The sequence below is a fragment of the Oncorhynchus kisutch genome, linkage group LG16 (genome assembly GCF_002021735.2).
Source record: "Oncorhynchus kisutch isolate 150728-3 linkage group LG16, Okis_V2, whole genome shotgun sequence".
In the NCBI taxonomy this organism is placed as follows: domain Eukaryota; kingdom Metazoa; phylum Chordata; class Actinopteri; order Salmoniformes; family Salmonidae; genus Oncorhynchus; species Oncorhynchus kisutch.
Window position 1 is genome coordinate 41,423,360 of NC_034189.2, and position 26,286 is coordinate 41,449,645.

Below are 26,286 nucleotides of genomic sequence, written 5' to 3' on the forward strand. Positions count from 1 at the left end.
GACTCGTTCCGACACGAATTCCTGATTTCACAGATGGACCACTTAGAAGATAAATCATGGGGGATTTTTTTTATTTTTACTTACTGATAGAACATAGGCTTTCAACAAATTGACAGGAGTTTTATGATTTTTTATTTCTAGGGGTGGGTTATCCCTTGAAACACGTCTGTCAAATACATGTTTTGAAGCAACAATAAGTGGACGACATCCCCTTGCATTAAGAGACCGGATCTATTCTTGAAGTCTAGTAGTGGACCTTTTGAAGAGTGGACTGCCTACTGGCAGCTCAGGTCTTTGAGGAAAGTGTGTTCTGCTTTTGTCTCCTCTCTATGCTAAATGTAATCACTGCACAGTTGCAATGCTGTTAATGATGTGCGTGTGCATTGCAGTTCGTGGCTACTAACTGATGCATAGAGTGCAATAATAACACTGGGCTGGAGTAGTATGTAATGTATGTAATGCTACAAAAAAATGACATTAAAGCAGCCCATTTGAAATTTAGCATGGTTTATACAGTGACCTCATTCCTGTGGAAGACAAGGAGACAGATGGTAATCTACATTATATAATGTATTTGAACGAGAATCTGCAAGGATACACAGCCTTAAAAAGCAGAACGTACAGGTTTTGGACAAAAACCAACATTAACTAGGTAGGGAGTTGCTATAACTTGATTATAATTAGTAATAAATTCAGGGCCCCTAATCGTGCTGCAAAGTTTCCATTCTCTTTCTCTGATGCCTCTGAGCGAGCCTCCAGGGCCACAGCCTTATGGGAAACATATGCTGCTCATCATGTAGTCAGGGAACAACTTTCTCTCTCTCTCTCTCTCTCTCTCTCTCGGCTTTTCATCCAATCACAGTCAGCGTCACACGACGTATACCCATAGGCTTAGACCAGGGGTCGCCAATTACATTCAGCCCTGGGCCAATTCTTCCTTGAGCGGATGGTCGGGCGGCCGGAACATAGTTATAAATCATTTGTACACTGCAAATTGACCGCAATAATCCCAAACAGATATACTGTAGTATTAGACACAAAAAATAATTATTTCAAACCTTGATTATATTGCATCGCATATGTCTCTATTTATGTGTGGGAATACTTGGGAACAGATTTCATACATTAAAATCACTTTGAGATGATTTCCTGGTGATTTTACAGCCTTTTATGTCCAACAACGAAAATGATTTAAAATGTACATGCCATTACTAGCATGGCAGTCCACCTTTTTGGACGAAATCTAAGGACCTAGAGGCATTAATGGTAGATTTCATGGTAGATGGTAGATGAGACTGACACAGTTCTCTGAGTTCTGTAGCTCGTCAACATTAGATGCATTAAATATTTCATGTTGCAATATGCTGACTTTGTACCCATACATCTAGAGTGCCTTCTGATTTCCCCCAGACTTCTCTAGGGGTGAACACTCACATTATGAGAAACTGACAACACCCTTGTTGTTACCTCACAGAATGGAGCTAACTAGTAGCTACATAACTACGGGAAAGAAGCACAACCCCACAGCGGAAGCACACGAAGCCCAGCATCAATCTGAATAATAGATTATAGCCTACCAAAATAAAGAGGGTTGACTAAAATGATTTACTGGTAAGAAAAAGCTATATACTGTAGTTATACCCCCCCCCCCCCCCCCCTTTCCCCCAGAACAGCCTCAAAGCATTCCACAGGGATGCTGGCCCATTTTGACTCCTATGCTTCCCACAGTTTGTGTCAAGTTGGCTCGATGTCCTTTGGGTAGTGGACCATTCTTGATACACACGGGAAACTGTTGAGCGTGAAAACCCCAGCTGCGTTGCAGTTCTTGACACAACCCGTTGCGCCTGGCATCTACTAGCATACCCTGTTCAAAAGGCATTTAAATATGTTGTCTTGCCCCTTTTGAACGGCACACACACACACAATCCATGTCTCAATTGGCTCAAAGCTTAAAAATACTTCTTTAAGTTGTCTCCTCCCTTTCATCTACACGGATTTGAAGTGGATTTAACAAGTGACACCAATAAGGGTACATAGCTTCCACCTGGATGCACCTGGTCAGTCTGTGTCATGAAAAGAGCAGGTGTTCTTACTAATTTTGTATAGTAACCCCTCATGACCCAAAAAGTTATTGATCATTTCAGTATCTTCTTTTTGTGGGTCAGGGCTGTTTGTTTAACCCACTCCAACTTCTCGTGACACACTTTAGGTCTGAGAGGAACTTACAGCAGTGGGAGGCAGCATTCACTCCTTAATTAGGCTAATTGAAATGGCTCTGTACTCAAACACCCGGGGACAGGAAATTCGGAGCAGCCAAGTAGCTACCGTTTTCAATTAGGGCGAGTGCTACTAATGTCAAGGATTGGTTTCACTTCGCCAGAAACGATCTCTGCCCCGAGACGGATACAACAGAGATAGTACCCAGATTCCAGAATCATCCCCACGGCTCCAGAAATCCATCAGTACCCTATCGGCAAAAATGTCAACCCACCCTTTTATCAACAAAATCATGTGACACTATTATAGTCAGTGAAAAGGTGTTTAGCAACCTGTCACAAACTGTAATGGGTGCAGTGTTGTAGATGGTGTTGTTTGTTCTCTTTCCTACCTGGATCCCTCCTGCTCCTCTTCTCTTCTTTCCTATTCCTCCCAAACACTGCTTTGAACATGTTAAAACTGATTACAGGGAGTTCTGTGAAAGATAGTCAATACAAATATATTATTCCCTCTGCAAAAAGTGCTAGTGTAGTAACATGACCATATACTCCTAAATGAGGCAACACTAGTCATAGGAAGATATGGATTATGATGAGCCCTAACGAATCCAGGCACAGTGGTCTGGAATGAAACCTGCCAAAAAAGGAAAGTGTGGAGTACAAATGAATGGATGCAGCTCAATGTGAAATGGATTCCAGATTAGCAAAGGTGAATAGCAGAAAATTTGACTTGAAAACAAATGCGGGGCACATGCTGAAATCCGTTTATTTCATCTAACGTTATTAGTTACGAATGAATTCACACACGACACAGTTAAAAAAAAAATTTGCAACAACTTTGACGCGGCACATTAACGATTATGTAAACTGTAACGTTAAACAATGTAACGGTTTGTCATGCCCCTGATACTTCACGCATCTAGAAGTTGGCACACAAAACAGCCGACAACCTCACATTTAACAGTACAAGCAAAATATACCTGTTATTAAAAAAAGAAGAATCAAGTTAAGTTCGTCGAGGTTTCTTCAAAACAACGCATTTCCCTCCATAGCTATAGGAATGTTCATTGCATGAGCCGAGATGTGATCCATCCTCGAAGTTGGAGTTGCTGATGAAAGGTTCTCTCTGTCGTGCGCTTTCTGGGAGCTGGGTGCGCGAGTCCTCGATGTGAAGAACGTTTGGCATGACAAAAATAAATAAATAAAATCCACCAACACCTGCAGTTCCATTCCACAGCTGATTTATTTAACAAAGCCTCATTTTCACAACTCTGAATCTTTTTTTAGTGTTTATGATACGCTCTTTTTTATTCTTCATACACTTCCATTTGACACATGGCACATCTTCGCCAGTGTTGGAAAACATACAACAGGGCGTTTTGGGGGGGAAATTCACACACTTAAATAAATCATTAAAAAATCCACTAGACACCACATCATACATACACAGTCTACACATTGAATACAGTAATGTTATGTAACAACACAGCGTAACCATTTTTTTTCCCTGTACAAATACTATTTGACATTTCACAGATATGACTTCATGATATATATTTGGCCAACATGGAAATAATTTATTTTACTCAAAATACAAATTCACATTATTTTCCTTTTGGCTGTAGTCGATTCACCAAGCTAGTTTTGAGATATTTGCTGCCTTTACTATATCCATAACTGTCTTAGTTTATCAACTACAGCTAACATATATTGAACATCATATTCATTTCTATTTTGAGTAAACTATCCCTTTAATGTTTATTTTTTACGCACACTCTCCATTCTCCACATTTCCAACCAAGCGGATGATTGGCTCATATCCAACCAACCTCATCATAAAGCGAATGGACCTTCCCTACTGCTGAGAAAAACTAGAACAAACTATCCTGTAATAGAACACGTTCTTTGGCTGACATTACACCACTCCAGAAAACAACAAGCTCTTTCCCACTAAAATATCACACACACACACACACACGCACGTTCTTTCTGTCTCTCACATTTCTCTTTCTATCTCACACACACACACACACACACACACACACAAACAGACTGATGAGTCGGTCCATGGTTTCTACATGGTTTCTCCACCCCTACACCCAGGAGTCAGGGGATCCAGTGTACTGGTTAGCCTTCTGAGAAGGCCTCCTCGTGGTGGAGTAGAAGTCCACGTAGTTAGTGGTGTTGGTATTGGATTTCAGTCTGTTAGATTGGGAGGTGTTGTATCGCTCTGTGGAGGTCAGGTTCTCTGGCTCGTCCTGGTAAGGCCCAGGCTCCTCCTCCCCGTAACCTTGCGGCGATGACAGGTACATTCTGTAGTTGTTGTAAGTATTCCTATCTGGCTCGTCGGAGTAGAAGACATCTTCCTGCTCGTAAAACAATAGACAAATTCTTAAGACAAACTCAGTCCCTTTAAGACAACAAACATGGGTCCTACATGAGAGCGGAGGGCCTTTTACACACAACCAGTGATGGTAACAAATCAAATAGGTTGGTAATCTCTGATCGCAGTCCGTAGTCCTATACTTTCAATGCATTTTTCCACTACACCACCGAACACAATGAAAGACCAAACTTGTAAGATACATTTAATGCCTTGAACACATGAACGGCTCTATGTGGACTCAGTGGGCACCACTACCCCCAATAAAGGACAATAGGGTTGTGTAATCTTATTTTAGGTAACTGAAAGAAAATGTAAAAGCCCAGTGCAGTCAGAATTGAGATTTTCCTGTGCTTAATATACATTTCCACATAATGAGTTTGGAATAATACTGTGAAATTGAAAAAATGATGATAATGCCTTAAGTCTAAGAGCCGTTTGAAATGAACAAAGTTTCATTCCGTTTGGGTGGGATGGAGCCTGGTATGTCAGCAGGTGGTAAATTAGTTAATAGACCAATAAGAAAGAGGGTTCCAATTCAACCTCTCTGCCAAAAATAGCCTGTTTTCCACACTCAGACCACTCTCAGACAGGCCTAGCCAAATTCTTGCTAAGAAGCTATTGTTGCTTATTTTTGACACATTTAATTGAAAACAAATCACAGTAAGATACTTGATTGTTACGCAGAAATGATTTGATATTGAGATAAAAACAGCTGCATTGGCCCTTTAAGACAACAGAACCACAACATTTCTTTGTCTTACCTGGGACCTAGGATAGTCCTCTCTTGATGGTGAGGAATAGGACCCGATAAAATATGGTGTTTGCTTCTCTGACCCTGAAAGTGAAAAACAAAGACAATTACAAACATGAGGCATTGTTGAACTCAACTCGGTGTATGAAACATTAAAAATATATGCAAATGTACAACGGAAAATGGCGAATAAAAAAAAGAGACTATCGTGGCTTACCTGTGTACTGGTTTTTATGTAAACTGTTGTCGCCATAATATGTATCGAGTTGCATAGATGACTGAGCCCTCTGGTAGTTAGAGCTGTGTCTTCTGATTCCTAACATGGCAGGAGAGGAGGTTGCACTACCACCTGAGAAGACATTCCATTCATTCAATCACTCAAATCAACATTATATTTATAAACCACTGGTCAGAAAGTGCTCGACAGTAACCCGGGCCTAGACCTCAAAGAGCAAGCGGAAGCATTGTGGCAGGGAACAAACCTAGAGAGGAACCAGACCCGGAGGGAAGGTCCATTGTGGTGTGTGTTGATGAGTAGCTTGAACATGATAGTTGAGCACTCTCACCTGATTGACGGGGCACGGGGGACATCTGTAAGGTGCTAGTAGGCAGGGTTGGTTGAGACCTGTACCGGTCTCTCTCCAGAGTGGACACAGGAGTGATGAAATGACCGTGGTGCCATCCGTCCTACAACAGAGATAATTGCAACTCTCAGGACAGTGATGTTTTACATCTGCAATACTGGATATCAAGGTATTTTATTTTATTTTATTAGAGATCACTTCAGTTTTTCCAAGGTTAAAATGGAGCCAAGTCTCTAACTTTTGATATGGGTTAAGCGATTATACCAAAACCATTGACTTGCGAAGACACAGTGATCTGACCTGTTTGTAGAGGGTGCGCAGGTCCCTGTACTGCCACAGCGTGTTGAGGACCTGAGCAGCAGCCTTCACCACCTTCATAGAATACCCTTTCCCCCTGCCCTTACTGATGTCCACCAGCTTCTCGATGCCCCCCGTGTCTGCCAGGGCCTTGGCGTTCTCCATGTTCCTGCTGGTGACTTCGTGGAGCGTGCAGCAGACAGACGCCACCGTCTCGTCAGACAGCAGGGAGGGGCTTCCTCCGGGGAGACGATTCACCAGGTCCCGCATCGCATACTTTCCTGAGAGGGGAGACAGGGGGGCACGAAGGACTTAAGTGTGTGTGGGAGAAAGAGAGCGAGTTTCTGTGTGTGTGTGTGTGTGTGTGTGTCTGACCTATAAGCTCCTTGTTCCTGCTGTCCAGGGCCATGTTCCTCAGAGCGGTGGCCACAGAGCAGACCACCCTGTCGTTGTCCATCCTCAGCAGCTCCACCAGGATAGGAAGCCCCTTCTCCTTGCGCACTGCCGCGCGGATGTAGGCCGCAAACTGCACACAGGGCATTATGATTTCTATCGTATTTTGATTGAACCTTCATTTACCCAGGAAGTCCAATGATGTTATTACAGCACCATTACCATTCAATAACACCAGATAAACAGTGTGAAGCCATGCATGACAGACACGAGCGTCAGGTGGGGGTTGTTGGCCTCTTGCGAAATGGATTTGATCTCAATGAGACATCTTAATGAGACTAACCTGCATGAACAAAGGTTACAATGAAAGAAAAAGCAGGACACCTTCCAGTTTCCAGCGGAGAGGTTCTGAAGGGATCCGGCGGAGCCCTCCAGGGTGGCAGGGTTGGAGCTCTCTGCCAGCAGGCTGAGGTAGGGCTTCACCACGGCCGGGTGCCACAGCATCTCTGCCCCCCGCGGAGGCTTACCAAACCCCGGGATGGGTCCCACGCCGTCCCACTGAAAGCATAATGAAGAGCATGAGCGGGATATAGGCAGCCAATTCTAATCAAATCTTGGAGGAGAAACACCCCACAGAATGGAAGAAACGTTGTCACTAACTACCGAGTTCCAAACTGCCTCTGGAGCTTCATGAAATGTGTTTCCGTGGCTGAGCAGCCGCACACAAGCCTAAGATCACCGTGCGCAACGCAAAGAGCCGACTGGAGTGGTGTAAAGCTCACCGCCATTGGACTCTGTTTGGTGGAGGAGGAGTAATGGTCTGGGGCTGTTTTCATGGTTCGGGCTAGGCCCCTTAGGATTTCCCTTCACTGGAACTAACGCTACAACATACAATGACGTTGTAGACGATTCTGTACTTCCAACTTTGTGGGAACAGCTTGGAGAAGGCCCTTTCCTGTTTCAGCATGATAAAGCCCCCGTACATCAAATCAAATCAAATGTATTTATATAGCCCTTCGTACATCAGCTGATATCTCAAAGTGCTGTACAGAAACCCAGCCTAAAACCCCAAACAGCAAGCAATGCAGGTGTAGAAGCACGGTGGCTAGGAAAAACTCCCTAGAAAGGCCAATACCTAGGAAGAAACCTAGAGAGGAACCAGGCTATGTGGGGTGGCCAGTCCTCTTCTGGCTGTGCCGAGTGGAGATTATAACAGAACATGGCCAAGATGTTCAAATGTTCATAATAATAAGGCAGAACAGTTGAAACTGGAGCAGCAGCACAGTCAGGTGGAAGTTGAAACTGGAGCAGCAGCATGGCCAGGTGGACTGGGGACAGCAAGGAGTCATCATGTCAGGTAGTCCTGGGGCATGGTCCTAGGGCTCAGGTCAGTTGAAACTGGAACAGCAGCATGGCCTACATGCATACATGAAGCGAGGTCAATACAGAAATGGTTTGTCGAGATCAGTGTGGAAGAACTTGACTGACCTGCACAGAACCCTGACCTCAACCCCATCGAACACCTTTGTGATGAATTGGAAAGCCTACTGCAAGCCAGGCCTAATCGCCCAACATCAGTGCCCGACCTCACTAATGCTGAATGGAAGCAAGTTCTCGCAGCAATGTTCCAACATCTAGAGGAAAGCCTTCCCAGAAGAGTGGAGGCAGTTATAGCAGCAAGGAGGGGACCAACTCCATATTAATGCCCATGATTTTGGAATGAGATGTTCGACGAGCAGGTGTCCAAATACTTAGTGTACATAGTGTATCTTAGCTAATGTTCTGTGTTAATTCTAACACATTTCCAGGCGCCTTTATCATAGGTGTCGGAGTGTGACTTAGCCAAGGAAAGCAGACAACCCCCTACTATACACACCTTATCGTCCAGCCAGCCCCTCTTCTTCTTCTTCCTCTTCTTACCCCAGCAGAGGTAGTCTAGGTCCTTACTGGGGGACCCGTAGCCCAGCAGGGCATCCAGTTCCTGAGTCCCCAGCAGGCGAGACGAGGGCATCTCTATCTCCAGACGGTAGGACAGGTTCCTCAGAGTACACACACAGTTCTCCACAATCTGGGAGAGGAGGGGGAAGCATTTCAGTGATGCACACAATATACACACACACACAAAGGGGGTAAGATCAGGAACTTCAAGTTGGGATAGCAGAGATCGATGGGCAGATACTGAGTGAAGAGGACTGGTCTAATTCTGGGTAAAGTAGATGGGGTTCAGGCGGATGAGGTGCATGTCATTGTTTTTGGACTAGCCTAAATGTACTCCTCTTATAGTGAGCCCACCTTGCTGTCGAAGTCAGAGGTACTAACGCAGGCCTTGAGGACATAGAGAAGTGAATCCACCAGCCCCTCGCAACACCTCAGCTGACCCCTGGCCTCCTCTCCTGCTGAACTCAGGTTTCTGTAGCAAAACACAGTAGAAAGGTAGACAATACATGCACTTATACAATACATTAAGGGTCACACACACACACACACACACACACACACACACACACACACACACACACACACACACACACACACAGAGAGAGAAGCCATTTAGCAGACACTTTAATCCAAAGCGATGTACAGTCATCTGTTCTTACAGGGATGACCTCCTCACCTGAGGCAGCCGGTGGTGTTGCGCAGCAGGAGAGAGGAGTGGAACTTGAGCTTGGTCTCCTCTCGGTAGTTGCTGCTGCTCCAGCCGGAGTGGGGGATGACCACAGTGTTGGTCAGGGTGCTCAGAGCGTCCCTGATGATGGTCATCTTGACCGCGTCGCACGACGACAGGTTCCACAGCACCCCTAGTGGTAAACGGGGATAGGCACGGATGTAGTGAGCAGAGGACACTGCTCACTACATCGTGCTGAGGTGTGGCCATAAGGTTGTATCCAGTCACCCCTCAGTTGATAATGCAGAGACAAGCAAGAAATACTGTATCAGAAAGCAGGCATACAGACCTAGATCTAGACTTCTCAAACTCAACTCTGGACCTCGAACCAGTTCCACTACGTTTTTGTCATTGGTACCCTCTAATCAGGGACTGATTTAGACCTGGGACACCAGGTGGGTACAACTAATTAACAGGTAGAACAGAAAACCAGCAGGCTGAAAAGACAGAGACAGACAGTGAGGCAGAGAGACGTACCAGTGACCAGCTCCCGGACTTCGTTGTCGGTGGTTTTCCTCAGCAGTCTGAGCAGAGCGGGAACGCCACCAGAGTTCCTCAGGGCCACCTTGTTGTCGTCTGTAGCCTTGCCATAAACCAGGTTCCTCAGGGCTCCGCAGGAACTCTTCTGCACCTCCACAGCCTTGTGGTCCAGCAGGTCCACCAGGTGCTGGATACCTCCCAGGTGACACACCTGTTAGAAGAGGGTCATTGTCACACACCTGGAGCTGACAAAAAAGGTATAGTCAATAACACAGTTACTAAAGCAATAAGACCAGAGGGGGTGTGGTATATGGCCATTTTACCACGCCTAAAGGCTGTTCCCTAGCACGACGCAAAGCAGAGTGCCTGGATACAGCCCTTAGCCGTGGTATATCGGCAATATACCACAAACAACCGAGGTGCCTTATTGCTATTATAAACTGGTTACCAATGTAATTAGAACAGTAAACCATTTTTTGTCATACCTGTGGTCTGCATTTAGGGCTCAAACCACCCAGTTTATATTTGTGTTTTTAGGACTATCCTTTATATTAATTCACCTTTTACTGCAGTGGGCTAAATCAGGGTCACAGAGTGATTCTTGGTAGTCTTTAACCAATCTACTTTGAAACAAAGGCATACACCTCACAGACATGGTTATGGGCTTAAAATAAAGAATCAACTGTGCCATGTCAGATATAGAGTTGAACTGTATTACATTTTGATTTTGCATCCCAATATTACACTTTATATACATCACAGAAGACTGAAATATAACAAAACCGTTTGACATTTTCTGAAAAGAAAAAAAGCATTTATTTTAAATTCTGAAAAATATGAATGACATTCCACCCATGACACCACTAGAGTGCGATTTGGTCATTCAACTGCAGAAAAGGGCTATGTGTTTGTGCTTTCAAATCCTCTCTAGGGAAGGACTTCCCATCCCCATATAGTCTGTTTGATCATACACGTCAGCTGAGAGGTTAGGAACAGACAGGTACAGACGGGCATCCTGGTACCTCCACTTTGATGCGGTTGTCTCCGTAACACAGGTGCTGGAGGTAGGCTGCAGCGTTGGCCTGGACCGAGGGGAAGTGATGCTGCAGCATGTGGATCACCTCAGGGAGATCGGGGTCACGCCATGCAAACTCCCTGCAGAGGGTGGGGAGGGAGAGCGAGCAGGAGGGAGAGAGATACAGAGGGAGAGAAAGAGATAGTAGGAGAGAGATAAGGGGAGAGGGAGAGAAAGAGATAGTAGGAGAGAGATGAGGGAGAGAAAGAGATAGTAGGAGAGAGATAGTAGGAGAGAGACAAGGGGAGAGGGAGAGAAAGAGATAGTAGGAGAGAGACAAGGGGAGAGGGAGAGAAAGAGATAGTAGGAGAGAGAAGGGGAGAGGGAGAGAAAGTGATAGTAGGAGAGAGATAAGGGGGGAGGGAGAGAAAGTGATAGTAGGAGAGAGATAAGGGGGGAGGGAGAGAAAGTAATAGTAGGAGAGAGATAAGGGGGGGGGAAAGAGATAGTAGGAGAGAGATAAGGGGAGCGGGAGAGAAAGAGATAGTAGGAGAGAGATAAGGGGAGAGGGAGAGAAAGAGATAGTAGGAGAGAGATAAGGGGAGAGGGAGAGAAAGAGATAGTAGGAGAGAGACAAGGGGAGAGGGAGCGAAAGAGATAGTAGGAGAGAGACAAGGGGAGAGGGAGCGAAAGAGATAGTAGGAGAGAGACAAGGGGAGAGGGAGAGAAAGAGATAGTAGGAGAGAGATAAGGGGAGAGGGAGAGAAAGAGAGAGATAGTAGGAGAGAGATAAGGGGAGAGGGAGAGAAAGTGAGTCTAAAAGCACTTTTCAATCGATCGCTTCCAACATCTACGACACATCATTTGATTTGAATTCATCAATAACATGTCTGGATGTAATCATCCGTGGCTCGACGTGTGTGTGAGTGTGTGATGGTGCGTTTGTGTATTTGTACCTAGGATCCTTTTGTATACTGTCTATGGAGGGGGACCTTGTGGCAGCCCTGTCGACCAGACCAGAGTGCCTGGAGAAAGAGGTCTCATTGGGCCCCTGTCCCTGCTGGGAGACCCTGTAGGGGTCTGCGTATGACCCTGCGGTGTTCAGCCCATAGCTGCTTCTTTGGTACGCCAGGGTGCTGCAATGGCTTGTGGTCCTCTGGAGGGTCCGCTGAAGGTTCTCCGCACCTGGGAATACAAAGACACAGATATATTCAGGATGGGCCGTAGCCTACACACACACACACACACACGCACACGCACACACTTCTCCACTTTGAGTCTTGTGTCTTAGAAAAAACAGCCCACATATGAATATCTTGTTGACTGTAGATTGCAAACTAGTCATTACACACTGTGCAAGTCTCTGGTCCCAACGGTCCTAGCCATGTGTAGTTGCGTCAGCTAGTAGTGTGTTGCAGTACCCGTGAGTGTCCTGTAGATAGCGCTGTGTGATCCGTGGTGGGTGTGGGTGGGGCTGTGATACAGGGGGCTTTGGAAGGCTCTGTCGTCGTAGACAGGCGTGACGTGGCAGTCAGGAGACATGGCCATCCTCATATCCTGGTCCAGTGGGCTGTGGTGAGTGGCGTAGGAGCTGTGCAGGCCTGAACACACACACAACAGTGGAACATTAATAGTCACGGCATTATTTACACTGTGTCAGCTGTCAAGATGGGCTTTGAGGACAATGTTGTGGGTGATGGAAGGTGGAGAAATGGGGGTGAATGAATTACTACCAAGGCAGCAGCTACTATTCCTGGTGTCCGAACAGGGTCAGAACAGTTACATCAACAGCCTACATCATTAAATAAAACAATACAACATACAAGACATTATTACAATATTACTGTAATATTACAAATTACTATATAAAATCCACAATACCACAACTTTACAATGTGTGTGTGTGTTAGAGTGCGTATGCTTGTGTGTGTGTGTGTGTCTCTTCACAGTCCCCAAGTCCAGAACAGTCTCTGGGGAAACACACGGCACTAAATAGAACCATGACGACACGGAAAAATTTCACAGGTAACTCAAACTAGCAGTAAAATCAGATAAAACAACACCTCACAGCACAACGCGGTGAGGTTACCTGATGTGAAAGAGAGTTCCACGTGGTCATGGTTCTATTTAGTACCGTGTGTTTCCCCAGAGTCTGTTCTGGACTTGGGGACTGTGAAGAGACCCCTGGTGGCATTTAAGGTCCAGCAGTGCTGCCCTGTTCTGGGCCAACTGTAATTTCCCTACTTCCTTCTTTGCAGCACTTGACCATATATCTGGGCAGTAGTCCAGGTGTGATGAAACGATGGCCTGTAGGACATGTGTAGTTGATTGTGATGTCGAGAAGACCAAGCGGCGCTTTATCACGGACAGACCTCTCCCCCATCTTAGCTACCGTTGCGTCAATATGTTTTGACCATGACAGTTTACAATCTAGGGTTACACCAATCATTTTAGTCCCCTCAACGTGCTCAATTGCCCCATTATTCATTAGAAGATTTAGGTGAGGTTTAGGGTTTAGCGAATGATATGTCCCAAATACAATGCTGGTTGAAGTGACCACACTAATGCTAGAGTGCATCTTGGATGGTGCAACGTCTTTTGAAAGCTCAACCTATTGAGATGTACTGTGCAGTATAGGCCTACGGCCAACAAGAATCCCCTGCATCCCTCTGCCTCAGTGTTACGAGCTGTAAAAGGCTATGCTTTATGGTTCTCCAGGGCGCACTTGATTCACTTTTCCAACAGGCTCCTTTCTTTTGGCCCTGTAAAATAGATGGAAACCAATCCATGCTGCTTTGTCATTTACCAAACAACACCCCCCACAGCAGAGCAGTGCTCTGAACGACTCTGGCTACGCCTCAAATGGCACCCTATTGCCTATAAAGTGCACTACAGATGTCAAGCCCTGACTTTAGAGAGCTATTTATGTCTCTATTTTGGTTTGGTCAGGGTGTGATTTGGGTGGGCATTCTATGTTAATTTTTCTATGTTTTGTATTTCTTTGTTTTGTCTTTGTTTGTTGGCACTATAGCCTTTAGCTTCACTGTTGTTTTGGATGGTTTATTGTTTTTGTCTGCATCATATGAAATAAAGGAATATTTACGCTCACCACGCTGCACCTTGGTCCAGTTCTTTCAACGGCCGTGACACCAGAGCCCTATGGCCAACCACCGAACACGGAATTTCTAAAACAGGGCTATGTGGGTCAGTAGGGTAGGCTCAGTGATATGATGGATCAGGATAAAGGACAAACGCATCTCTCTGTCGCCACACTACAGATCTAGTATTTAGTTAATATAATCCCTTTCACACAGAAACCAATGGATCTCTACAGAGCTAAATCGATTCAGAAAGGCAAGTTCTCCGCACGTAAATAAGAAGAGAGACTGGTACCGTTTTACCCTTTTCAATAATATTTTTCCTTAACCAGCATAAAATGACCCTTTAAAGCTAGACTCTTTACTTGCTACATCCATTTTTGGACTTATAAATTAATGATACTGTATATACCCATTGATTCTTGAAGAATATAACTTAAATAAATGCCTCATGAACCGGGTTCAATAGTTATAGGCCTACCCCATCAGAACCCAAAATATACATTTTTTTATTCTCCAATGTAAATAAACACTGTATAGCAGGGTTCCCCAACTAGCGGCCTGCAGAGGATTTTATTTCATATCTGTTCCAAAGTAATACAAAATGTAAGCAAGGTTTGAAATTATGATGTTTTGGTCAAATATATGTTTGGTCTTCTTGCGGTCAATTTGCAGTCTACAAATGATTTGTTATTATGTTCCGGCTCCCTGACCATCCCCTCAAAAAGAAAATCCTCCCGCAGCTGAATCTAGTTGATGATCCCTGCTGTATAGCCATAAAACATGGTTAAAACTACTATCATTATGTTGATGGATGGTCAGTCCTTGCATACATAGCTTTGCCTTTGAGAGTGGTTAAATGTACCCAGGCCCATCCCTCAGCTTCTTACCAAAACACAGGCGGGTTGACTGCTTTGTTTGTTATTTTTTTAATTAAGGATTCCAGCTTTAAGTGTGTGTGTGTGTGTGTGTGCATGAACGTGTGTCCTGCTGTATGACTAACCAGTGAGGCTGTCAGGCCGTGACAGAGGCAAGGCGGTCCTCTCGTAGAGCCCGTAGGCGTCATGTATGTAGGGGAGAGCCCCCTGGCGGGGCAGTGTGGAGCCGTAGTGCTGGGGCACAGCCGTCATACAGGACCTCAGAGGAGAGCCAGATAGCCCCCTCCCCTCCACCAGAGACAGTGTAGACCCCAGGCGCCCGGAGACACTACCCATCGCCTGTTGAGGTGAGGTGACATGACTGGCGCTCCCTGGAAGGGGGCTGGTCCGTAGAGGAGAGTCGCCGTTCCCGTTCCTCTGGTGGGTGGGGGAGTAAGGAGAGGTGGCGCGCTGGAAGGAGGGGGTGGTGCCTGGACCGGGCAGGGAGGAGGGGGGCATGGTGGTCCCGGGGAAGATGCTGGCGAGGGGTTTGGGCTCGGTGAGGATGGGTGAGCCGTAGGTGCTGCCGCCCTGGGAGGTGCGGAGAGAGACCCGGGACGGGGACACGGCTCCCCCCACACCACACACAGGAGACTGGCCCCGGGAGGAGAGGGAGCCCATCCTCCTCATCACCCGCCCTGACGCTGAGACCTGGGGTAGGAGGGATGCAGGGTGAGTGGGGGAGAGATACCGGGTGTCAGGGAGTGGGAGAGACATACAGTATGGACAAGGCACGACACACAGGAAATATATAAATGGGCAGGCATTTAAAAGGTTATATCATATGAATACGTGGGCGTATAAATAGGTTGTCTGTCTCTTCACAGTAGAGGTGGGTTAGTGTATATTGGCTACCTGTGCGGAGGCCTGTCCCTCTGCCCGGGAGCTCCTGCCGTGACTGGGGCTTCCCCTGGGGCCGCTGCCTGACAGCACGTGTCTGGGCTCTGACAGAACCACGTTCTCTCTGCTCACACTGTAGTAACTCATACTGCTGTCCTGGTAGCCACTATCTGCATAGGACGTCATATGGGCCACAGATCCTGTGAGAGGGAGGCGAGGGGTAGAGGAGAAAGAGAGGAGGGGGGAAAAGGAGGAGAAGGGGATGTAGGAGAGAGGAGAGGAGAAAGATGGGAGGGAGGAGAGGAAGCAGAGGACAGAATGATGTTTGCCTCGTTGGTCTTCAGGTCTATTTCAGAGCTAGGCTACACAGCGAATGAGCATTAATGCAATCGATACATTCATAATGAATACAGCATCCCACCGTATGTAAAAGATAAGTGCCCATTTAAAGAAGCATTGTCACTAAGTTACGGAATGCGCCCGCTTAGGATGATATACTGTTTATTGTGCATTTTATGGCCAAATTAAAGCCGTGGTTACATTAGTTGTTGTCTTAATATTTCATTAGTAAACCACTGCTACGTTATAAACAGCATGTTGTGTCGCAGTACCTGGTATACTTTGATGTTATCCCACAGCTACTTTTATTTCAAAGAATTTTCTGTCTCTTGTCTTCAAAGCATTTTCAGTTTTTTTTTGGTTTCAAAGCATTTCTGCCTTTTGACTTTCGACTTTTTTTTGATGTCATTATTCCTGAGTTTAAAAAAAAGAATAATAATCCCATCTAGCCCTAAACGCTCTATATTCTCCACGCTAAATCTAAACTGTCAACAACAACAACAAAAAAATGAAGAAGAAGGCAGATGATAAAGAGGATGCAGGAAGTAACAGACCCTCACTGTCATGCGGGGATGCCCTCTCCACTTCAGGGAGGTAGAGTGACCCGTGACCCTGATCAGCTCGGAGGAGACGGGAGGGTGACTGGTGAGAGCTGTCCATTACAGCAGCCCGGTGCTCTCCTGTACCAGACACATCTACTGAGGAAAACATGACGGCGTCATGTCAACCTGTATCCTGTGATCGCTATCGAGACGGTTTAAAAATCACAGGAGGTTGGTGGCACCTTAACTAGGGAGAACGGTCCCGTGGTAACGACTGCAGCAGAATAAGTAGAATGGTATCAAATACATCAAACACGTGGTTTCCATGGTTTCCAGGTGTTTGATGCCATTTCATTTGCTCAATTCCAGCCCTTATTATGAGCCGTTCTCCCCTCAGCAGCCTCCTGTGGTATAAACGTAGCTTACCTCAAAAGCAGTTTATGATAGGACTCGCTACATGCCCTTGTACTGGTACTTCCATTGGGCAACCCTATGGGTGTCTAGACAATAGGATTTCAATAGGGGTCAATGTGATTTTAATATGGGAGAAGATGTACCTGTGGATCTCCAAGCAAAGGACTTCTCTGATGAGTCACTGTAAAGAAGACAAGGTAGTAAAATAATGGAGGGAAGGAGGTGGGTCAGAACAGGCATGGAGAGGAGATGAGCGTTAGATCAACATGACAGTTTACAATTTAATCCTGTATTTGTGTGTGTGTGTGTGTGTGTGTGTGTGTGTGTGTTGCATGTTGTGCATTCAGTAAGCCTGGATAAAGGCATTACTGTAGCTACTCATCATCAGTAGCTCCAATGTAGGTGACATGCTGAGAAACAGGGTCAGAGCTGTGTGTGTGTGTGTGTGTGTGCGTTTGTGTACCTGCTACTGGCATCATCATCATCATCGCCAGGCGACTCAGCTCCCAGCATGCACCTCTCAAGTTGACTGGCGACGATCTGACGCTCCTCCTCCAGCTCCCGGGTCAGACGCTCAAACTGGAGCTCCTACGGCAACACGGAAGGGACAAACGGTAGAATCATACTCGCCGAATGACACTTTCTGTCACTGACAACAGCTTCCATTGTGATAACAATAACCAAGGTACACAGCCTTTGGCATGCTCACTCTGCGTCGATAATGTTTGACCTGTAAAATATCTATGGTCCAAATGAATAAGTCAACAAAAGAGGCTTTGTGGCATTAAGGTCAAAGCTACCCAGATTCATCAGGCAGATTTCACGCTGAACAGGGTGTTTCTTAATGTGTTTGTTACAAGTCAGCATTATTATAAGAAGTCATTTAAAAACCCTTCAGGGCTACAAATGTCTAAAAATGTGTATATAGACTAGGCAGACTTTATAGGCCATGAGGTGAGACTAACCGCTAAATGACGAAGCATCATCTAATTGAAGCAATCAGTGGCACAGTGGCAGCCAGCCACCAGCTTGAACAGGATGGGTTCTTATCAGGATGGGGTCCTGCCAATGATCCCTCCTCCCATGCCAAGCAGTGCCAGGTTGTGTCTAGTACTGTACCAGCTGAGTGGTGAACTGGAGGCGTCACTGACTGACTGCCCATTGTCACAGGGTCACAAACACAAAAGTGTCTCTGTCTAGTGAGAGTCGTCGACCCCAGAAGCTCAGATCCTGTCTGATGTACACACACCAGAGAGAACCAGACGACTTCTGCAACACCACAGGAAACGCAGCCAAAGACAGAGTGCGTGAGTGCAACACACACACAGAGCGCACACACACTCACACCAGAGAATTACTGGGCTCAACCAAGCACATCACACGCACGATAAATACAAGGGGGGGGGGGGGGGGGCATAAATACACATACACACACACACTCCCTGACAGCTGTCTAACTTCAACAGTTTGCAGCGCATTAGGGACCTCAGTGAAATACGGGCAGGACAGCAGGGTGGGTGATGTAACTGGATTGAACCAGCCTGGCTGGCCTGGTGCTTTAACTCCACCTACAGATCTAGATTAGGATAGAGATGAGAGATGGACCATTCCCAGAAAACTAAACCAGCGGGGCACAGTGTTCATCCTACATACTGGTACCAAACATTCCATGACAACAACAAGAAAATCATCAAGACTTAATTCTTACTAGAACGTCTTGTTCTCTTGGGACTTTTGGCACGAACATGGCATCCGCTGATTTTTGAAACGTCTTACTGGGTTTGCAAATTTCTGAATGGCTAATCGCTCATTCAGTAATACTGTTTGCTACAGCATCTGATGGACTCCTATTGCTATTCAGAATGAAAATGCTGATTTTGCAAAGATTATTACTGCGGCTCATCATACTACCGCAGTTAGCTGACCCCCACACTTCTGCTGACTCTTCACAAAATCTGACAGAATTCAAGAGAGAACCCCATTAGAAAACACTTAGCCTAAAGCCTTAGGTGTCAAAATACATCAAAACAGCACTGCCATACTCATGCAGCAATACAGTGTACGCAACAACAACAACAAAAAGGAATCAATTTAGTTTTTAACTAAAAGATACAAGAAAATCTATAAAATCTCATCAGGAAGACACTTCCAGTTTTCAGAATGAGACAAAAATGAAAAAGATACTGCATTCATTTCCAGTTTTCAGAATGAGACAAAAATGAAAAAGATACTGCATTCATTTCCAGTTTTCAGAATGAGACAAAAATGAAAAAGATACTGCATTCATTTCCAGTTTTCAGAATGAGACAAAAATGAAAAAGATACTGCATTCATTTCCAGTTTTCAGAATGAGACAAAAATGAAAAAGATACTGCATTCATTTCCAGTTTTCAGAATGAGACAAAAATTAAAAAGATACTGCATTCATTTCCAGTTTTCAGAATGAGACAAAAATGAAAAAGATACTGCATTCATTTCCAGTTTTCAGAATGAGACAAAAATGAAAAAGATACTGCATTCATTTCCAGTTTTCAGAATGAGACAAAAATGAAAAAGATACTACATTCATTTCCAGTTTTGTGACGGGTTTGATTAAACGTCTGGAATATTGTCACATTAGTCATTACTCCTTTCTGTACTAGCACTCAGGAGGACAGGACAGTGAGGCAGCCTACACTGGACATCTGTAAATCCTGGATCTGTAAGCACTCTGCCTTCCCACAATTCTGATTGAGCGACAGTCTCAGAAAACACTGATCGTTCAATGGAGGTTATTTCCTTGTACATTCTAGCATCTCTAAATTCATAAAATAACAGCAGAAGGGAAAAGGGGAGGGACAAAGACTCATAGAACTAGAACGAGATGGGGGGGGGAGAGAGAGAGATCGGGAGGGAATGCGATTCATTCCTACTGCGAGAGCACGAGAGGAGCAAAGGAGGGAGCTATTCATACCTGTTCTTTGACCGAGGCCAGTAGGTTGTTGGTGCTGGTGTCTGCTTGGCTGTGCCCGCTCGGTCCCTCTCTGGTCGGCAGAGACCCTTCCCCCTCCTCCCCCATCTCCGTTGCCCGCTGCTCCGGGGATGGCATCCTCCACCCTCTCTGCCCTGTGGAGACATGCCCAGTACACATTACACAGACAATATGTTACTGTCCAGCACTACAACCCAAACAAGGACTGCAGTGCATGGAAGGCCCAATTGCTTGCCATGTCATTTTGCTACCTATTTGCAATGCATGCATGCACTTCCACCAATGTGACAGGCTGAGAAGCACTGCACAGCACTTCAACTAGAAGCCTGTGTATAATAGCAATACATTTACTACAGCCACTGTCAACGGGATGTCAGCTCTCCTAATGCAAGAGGATGCTGCATTACATCAGGGCATTGGTGCAGCCAGTTCAATGAAAATGGACTGTGAGGTCAATGCATGATGGTATGATGATACACTGGAGCTATAACCCCATGATAGATACATTGTAACAAACAAAATCACCGTGTTTGAAGTTTGAACGCGCAAGAGAAAATGTACACGGTGCATATGGATATTGAGAAGGTGAATCATCCGACTCTACCTAGGTTAAAATGATAGGAATCATGTATTTACAATTCTGCAACAGCTGCTTACTTACGATGCACGAGCTAGTGAGATTCCTTAGCCGCCAGATGTTGCTGATGTACTGCTCAGGGTATACGTCCGTCAGGAATCCATTTTCCATACGACCGCGACAGCTTCATTTTGCAAACAGTCTCGCTAAGACTACATTACTACTTCATCCGTTAGAAATGATTCAAGCAATATTCCATGCATTGGCGAATGTCAATATTATTATTTATGTATCTGCCTTGGCTGTCCAAAATCTACCCAGCTACGGTGCAATTGACTTCTGTGGCACCAACCCACGATTCAAGATAAGTGTGACGTCACCATGCGGTTTGTACACGGAGGTATTTATATGGTAATTCGCTGGGGCCATAGGAATACAACACACTGTTTTCACCTTACAAAATAATAGTTTAATCAACAGATATTACATTTAAAGTGGTGTTTTTTCCAAATATATATTGAATGAAATGAATATGCTATCATATTTTGTTGTAATGTAATAAGGCATATGAATAGAATGAATTTGATTGCATATTATTTCTGTTCTATAACCTGTAGGAAGCTATGTGATAGTTTTATACTGTATTTGTCAATAGGCATGATTATTAACACTAGTACTGTTCTGACAGTGTAGCTAATTACCACTTAATCAAGAAAGAGCACGAGGGGTACATGCACATGCTAATTTATTTGAATGACATATTCACTCATCACTTTAAGAAAGATGTGAGAATAACACATTGACTGTGTTAATAAAGTGGACCTATCCATCAATGGAAAAACTAGGGAAGATTATTACTGTGTATATTTACTGTGCTAAGTGGAAAATGTCTCCAAGCCACATGCACCTTCAGGTAGGGCTGGGCGATATAACGTGAATACCGGTCTGGATCAACATGTCATCTATCAAAAAATGTTTTTATTTTTTATTAAGTGCTAAATAACTCAACAGTTCAACACATTGGACTATTTCGTAATGAAGAAAGCCTGTTAAAATAACTTGTTGCCATTCCAGTCTCATGCGCTAATAATAAAACACATTTGGATCTTGTATTATTCAGAAACATAAAATACAGTCAAATAACACCGTACCGTTGTAAACTATAGTGATACAGTTTTGGCCATATCGCCCAGCCCTACCTTCACAGCAAAGCAAAACCATTTTTACTTCAAAGCAAACAATATCATTGCACGATACAATTGCCACTATTCCCTAAATATGTAGAATGAATCGACACCGTTGTTAGAACATCACAAATGGTTTTCTATCTATCTATGGAATCAATGGCCACCATAACTTCATAACACTGAACCATGTCCTGGTATGAGATAGAATGAAGTAGATTCATTGGCATTTCTGTCTTCCATTCCAAACCATGTCTGCCTTCCCATGACAAGTGAATCACTTAGCACCCATGTTTCCATGTTTTTTTGGCAGAGCTTTCCGATCCTATTCAACATGGGAGCTGAATAGCGTGAGCCACAAACGTCTCCTTTGTGTGTCCGTACAGTAGGCCTTGTTCACAAACAATCTTCACAGCACCGAAACCATTTTTTACACCACAAATAGAAACTCCAGTGTACAGTACTGTTTCATAGTCACACAAATCATCTTCCAATTCAAGAACGATAATATAAACATGACAAGCATCAACAAGCTGTGTCGGTGGTCTGAGAACAACATTACACGGAGTAAAAAACAAAAGACAAACAAATAAATAAATGAACAGAGAAGGTACCGTTGCATAATTACAAAACATAACAGTTGGGATGTTCGGTAATGAGAGAAAGTGTGTCACTCAGAGAGAGAGAGAGAGAGAGAGAGAGAGAGAGAGAGAGAGAACAGACCATAGAGTGAATGGCATGTGTGGGTGTGTGTATCCACTGTTGTTTTCTACCCCAGATGGACCTCTTCTGTTCTCCTCCCTATTCCAGGTCTTCATCCTCAGGTGCGATGGTGCTCGTCTGTTCAGAGGTCACACCTGAAAGACAACACACACACACACACAGGTTGGTCATATGTAATAATGGTAAACATTCAAAATGCATTAAATCCCGTAGCCAACCCATATGAGTCATGTTTGGCATTAGTCCAGAATTTCCATATGGTATGAAATAAACACTTTAATTGTTTGATTAAAGGTTGTTTCATTTAGCAGAATAAACATATAGTGCTGCTGCTAATTCCTCCAAAATACATGTCGAGGAAAAGTCTGTCCAAGACTATAAGGCAAAGTAATATGTCGTACTTGAGCAGTCATCCTCGTTGGTGGACTTCTTCTCATCCTCTATGTAGCCAAAGCTCAGCAGCTTGGACATGCTCACAGGAACAGTTTTCTCAACAGACCTGTCCATAGTAAAATCACTTTGACTGAGAGGTTGGAAATTCAATGGTGTTAGTGTGGTTATGTTGAATTTATAACTTCCAACATGACACAAATGATATACTACACCGCTTATAAAGGTTATACAAACATATCGCATACTGATACACGGATATTTCAGCATGTTGGTATTGTTAAGCGTGAAGTGAAATGGAATTCCAGAATGAATAGTAGAATACAGAGGCACTCACGTCTTCTTGTATTTGTTGATCTCCATATAACCACCTTGGCTTAGAGACATGTTCTCCATTTGGCTGGACGCATCAGTGACTGTGGGGTTCTGCACACAAGAATACAAACCAGCTCAAACCAGTCGGTCAGGCCCAGTACAAGAATACTCATTGTATGAAGTATACGAGCGCTTGGAACATTTCTACCAATGAAATGGAGGACCAAGTAAATAAATGGGTGAAGATATGACGACCACAGCAATCTGGTTGGCAGTCAAACAAATGAAATGATGTTACAGTACACTGGTGAAAAACAAGGCAAAGAATTTCAACAGAAGTCAACCACCCCAATCCCTTTCCGAACACAACAACGGAGTCAACTCAAGAGATGAACTGAGGAAAAAAATAAAGGGAGGGGAGGATGGTAAATGATAACTGTGATTAGGGGGTTTGTTGGGGCCATTGAATTCACCTTCTCTTTATAGCTATCACTCTCCCTTTCCCAGGCTGAAATATCATCAGTACCGAAGGGAGCAGCTAGAGGTTGCCTTTTGCCGTATCCTTGACAATCATCAGGGGATGCTGCTTTACTTCCGCTGTAAAGCACAAAACCATTGTAATACCCCTACATTGGCCACTACTTTTGGCCAAGAGGCATCCATTTGAGAACCCTGGCTTGGACTACTAAAGGTACACCACCAAGAGTCAAGATGTAACTTCCCATTCTAAACATGACCTGTTCATCTGTTTTCAAGACACATACAGACATGACATGATGCTGAACGTTTTCTTAGGCCTGACATATTGTTCCGTGATCCCACTTTAGAAAATGAGACATTCCAATAATATTTTCATCAAACAGAGCCAACGAACCAACGGGGTTCGGGGTCCTTACCTCTGAGATTCAGCTGAGAACCAATCAGGTGAGTTGTAGGATTTATTAGGCCTAGCCTCCTCCTTGTTGTCCTCATGCCACAGTAAACCTGTGGAAGGACACATAACACAAGGTACTTAAAAGTAGGAACATGACTAAACATGAATTCATGTCTTTCGAAAAGCAGTCTTTTTTAATTTCCTCTGGGAATTCAACGCCTCTCCCCTATTTGACCTAGATATTTTGGGGTTTATGTATTGATATGTAGGCTGCGCATGTCGTTCTGTCCTTGAGCCGTTTGTGTCTATTAATGTCATGAATTATGTCACGTTTCATGTTCTGTGGTCACCCCAGGGAGAGTAGCTGCAACTTTCGGCAACAGCTAATGGGGATCCTAATAATATACCAAATACCAAATGAGTTGAGCATGATATATAGAGCAATTCACTATCATTTGAACTAGATAATATTATTACAGCCACACTAATCTGTGTCCTATGAGGCCATAGTAATGAGCATGTACTGAAGTGTAAAGCATGTATCTACTGTAAAGCAGTACAAAGCTATGTCACAAAACATTGTTACCCTTCTGTCCCCCTCCTTTGGCAAGTTTGACATAGTCGGAGTCGGAGTCGAATATTCCCACACGCCTTCCGCTGGTCCTGGCCTCAGGAGCACCCTCAGTGGCTTCCTGGCACAGCCCGGGGATCTGGGAAGTGGGTCCCGTAACACCGTTGGCGGGGGCTTGGCCTGGATAGCCTGTCTTCACGCCTGTAATAAAATGATTCGGTTTTGAATGGGTGTTGTCACCGGCACTTAAGCCTGCATTTACAGGCAGATGATGTAACTGCCCTGGCTGGCTAGAGAATTAATGGCCTAGATGTAAAAGCTATATTGAGTGATATAGTGTAGCCTCCCTGTATGTAAGCATATGAAAGCCTCTGCTAAGGTCTCGAAATTCGCTGCAAGGGAGGTAGCTAGTGCACTTTCCCCTGCAACCCAAAGGTAACTGGTTCAAGAACCACCTCAGCCATTCCTCAATTGCTACATTTGGTGGAAGCAAAGGGATAAATCCACACTCTCTCGGATCTTTTTAGGAATACTCTGCTTAGAGGTCTGGCCCTTTATGGCACAGGAGCGTTTGCTTAAATGCAAGGATACTGTATTAGTTGGCTCAGATGTCCAGTTAACTGACTACAGCCAGAGGCTAAAATACGTTAGCAAGCTAGCTTACCACCAGGCTTGGTCCGTCTGTGGTTGGGAGCAGCACTCATTTTGGCTGATGATGATTCCAGAATTAGCTGACGGGGTATAATAAAAAGACAAGAAAGTTGCAACGTCAGTTAAATATGCAAGATAAACTATGCTAACAGCTGTCGCTATATGTAAACCACACGATAATCGGGTATCCCCGTTTCAGACACAGAGGGGAGAGGCACACACAACCTTTGTTCAATGCTAGTTAGTGGGATAGCATCCTTTAGCTAGCTAGCTAGCTAGCTTTACACAAAAGCCATCAAACGAGCACGACTGGCTAACAGGTTATCATGTCATGTTGGTAATCGCACATAGAGTAATGCAATGTTCAGAGAGGAATTTTAGGTTTAGAAAAGCTATCTTACACAATTCGTGAGCCGGTGAGAGTGGAGACCTCGATATGGATGGTTAGCTAATGCGGTTAGTATTTCCTGCTGCACATTCCATGTACATCCGGTCATGTGGTTGTATTTATTATTTATAAAGAAAACACCCAAAACAGAAATATCCTACCAATATACATTACACATTTTCATACAATTATTTATTACAGTTACAATAAACCAAAATGTATAAATAGATTGACATCAATTAGGAGACGTTCGTGTCTTTTGGATTTGTAATACTGTAAATTATTAGAATTTTCATTTATTACAGAAAATTGTCATTTTCTTCACTCAAAACCAGCGCCATACATCTGTACAGGACCATGGACAGCAACCCCGAACAAGCCACAGCGTCACCCTGAACCTTTTCAGAACCATGGATAGCTCATCCTACAACCCCACCAGAAATCACATCGTCCAGACCCAGACCAAGACATTTGAGAGATTGACGTACTGGAGGCAGAAATTAGTGATTTCCCCTTAGATAGGTCAGGCTGCAAAGTCAAAATTGACTATATTGTAAAAATTCATAACAAAAATGTGCTTTCTGGTCGTAATTAAAGGTTAGGGTTAGACATTAGGGGTTAATTACTTTGTGGCTGTTACTTTGTGGCTGTGCCAGCTAGTGACCACTCTGCAGAGCTGCCTCCAGAACAAGATTCATTAAGAAA

The 26,286-nt window shown here is 44.5% G+C and overlaps 3 protein-coding genes across 10 annotated transcripts in view; all 3 read right to left on the reverse strand.

Annotated features, from left to right (window-relative positions):
- Positions 1 to 3,309, reverse strand: part of LOC109878212 (protein TANC1) — a 58,357-nt gene extending 55,048 nt beyond the window's left edge. For both annotated transcript variants that reach the window (XM_031792446.1, XM_031792445.1), the window contains exons 1-2: positions 3,197 to 3,309; positions 2,609 to 2,692 (exon numbers count right to left, since the gene is read on the reverse strand). In XM_031792446.1, the coding sequence (XP_031648306.1) occupies positions 2,609 to 2,669 (61 nt within the window). In that variant the 5' untranslated portion in view covers positions 2,670 to 2,692; positions 3,197 to 3,309. The remainder of the gene's footprint in view (positions 1 to 2,608; positions 2,693 to 3,196) is intronic.
- Positions 3,197 to 20,863, reverse strand: LOC109878167 (plakophilin-4). Of its 6 annotated transcripts, none has more exons than XM_031792450.1 (21): positions 20,570 to 20,863; positions 19,891 to 20,042; positions 17,401 to 17,525; positions 17,081 to 17,118; positions 16,542 to 16,679; positions 15,658 to 15,842; positions 14,889 to 15,453; positions 12,209 to 12,388; positions 11,744 to 11,972; positions 10,795 to 10,927; positions 9,770 to 9,983; positions 9,242 to 9,425; positions 8,920 to 9,037; positions 8,504 to 8,695; positions 7,012 to 7,185; positions 6,610 to 6,760; positions 6,238 to 6,515; positions 5,920 to 6,040; positions 5,571 to 5,702; positions 5,364 to 5,437; positions 3,197 to 4,582 (listed from the first exon to the last, which is right to left on the reverse strand). In XM_031792450.1, the coding sequence occupies exons 2-21, from the start codon at positions 20,023 to 20,025 to the stop codon at positions 4,310 to 4,312; spliced, it is 3,639 nt and encodes a 1,212-aa protein (XP_031648310.1). In that variant the 5' UTR covers positions 20,026 to 20,042; positions 20,570 to 20,863; the 3' UTR covers positions 3,197 to 4,309. The 6 variants fall into 6 exon arrangements, with proteins under 6 accessions (XP_031648310.1, XP_031648312.1, XP_031648311.1 ...); XM_031792452.1 differs by having other exon boundaries at positions 3,441 to 4,582; positions 16,536 to 16,661; XM_031792451.1 differs by having other exon boundaries at positions 3,441 to 4,582; positions 16,542 to 16,676.
- A 350-nt stretch (positions 20,864 to 21,213) lies between these two features.
- Positions 21,214 to 25,691, reverse strand: LOC116353993 (uncharacterized protein C7orf57 homolog). 2 transcript variants are annotated; one of them, XM_031792458.1, is made up of 8 exons: positions 25,595 to 25,691; positions 25,207 to 25,273; positions 24,558 to 24,743; positions 23,994 to 24,081; positions 23,571 to 23,694; positions 23,120 to 23,208; positions 22,794 to 22,891; positions 21,214 to 22,526 (listed from the first exon to the last, which is right to left on the reverse strand). In XM_031792458.1, exons 1-8 carry the CDS (start codon positions 25,688 to 25,690, stop codon positions 22,471 to 22,473), a joined length of 804 nt encoding a protein of 267 aa, XP_031648318.1. In that variant the 5' UTR covers position 25,691; the 3' UTR covers positions 21,214 to 22,470. The 2 variants fall into 2 exon arrangements, with proteins under 2 accessions (XP_031648318.1, XP_031648317.1); XM_031792457.1 differs by having other exon boundaries at positions 22,794 to 22,915.
- Between the last annotated feature and the right edge of the window lie 595 nt (positions 25,692 to 26,286).

Excerpts from the sequence above, each read along its gene's own strand:
- LOC116353993 (XM_031792457.1), bottom strand. The coding sequence starts at position 25,690 with ATGACCGGATGTACATGGAATGTGCAGCAGGAAATACTAACCGCATTA. Across the intron at positions 25,274-25,594 it reads CTCACCGGCTCACGAATTGT|CTAATTCTGGAATCATCATC; the intron begins GTAAGATAGCTT and ends ATACCCCGTCAG. Across the intron at positions 23,209-23,570 it reads GTGATAGCTATAAAGAGAAG|AACCCCACAGTCACTGATGC; the intron begins GTGAATTCAATG and ends TCTTGTGTGCAG.
- LOC109878167 (XM_031792448.1), bottom strand. The coding sequence starts at position 20,025 with ATGCCATCCCCGGAGCAGCGGGCAACGGAGATGGGGGAGGAGGGGGAA. Across the intron at positions 17,119-17,400 it reads GATGATGATGCCAGTAGCAG|TGACTCATCAGAGAAGTCCT; the intron begins GTACACAAACGC and ends TCTTCTTTACAG. Across the intron at positions 16,680-17,080 it reads CTTTGCTTGGAGATCCACAG|TAGATGTGTCTGGTACAGGA; the intron begins GTACATCTTCTC and ends TGTTTTCCTCAG.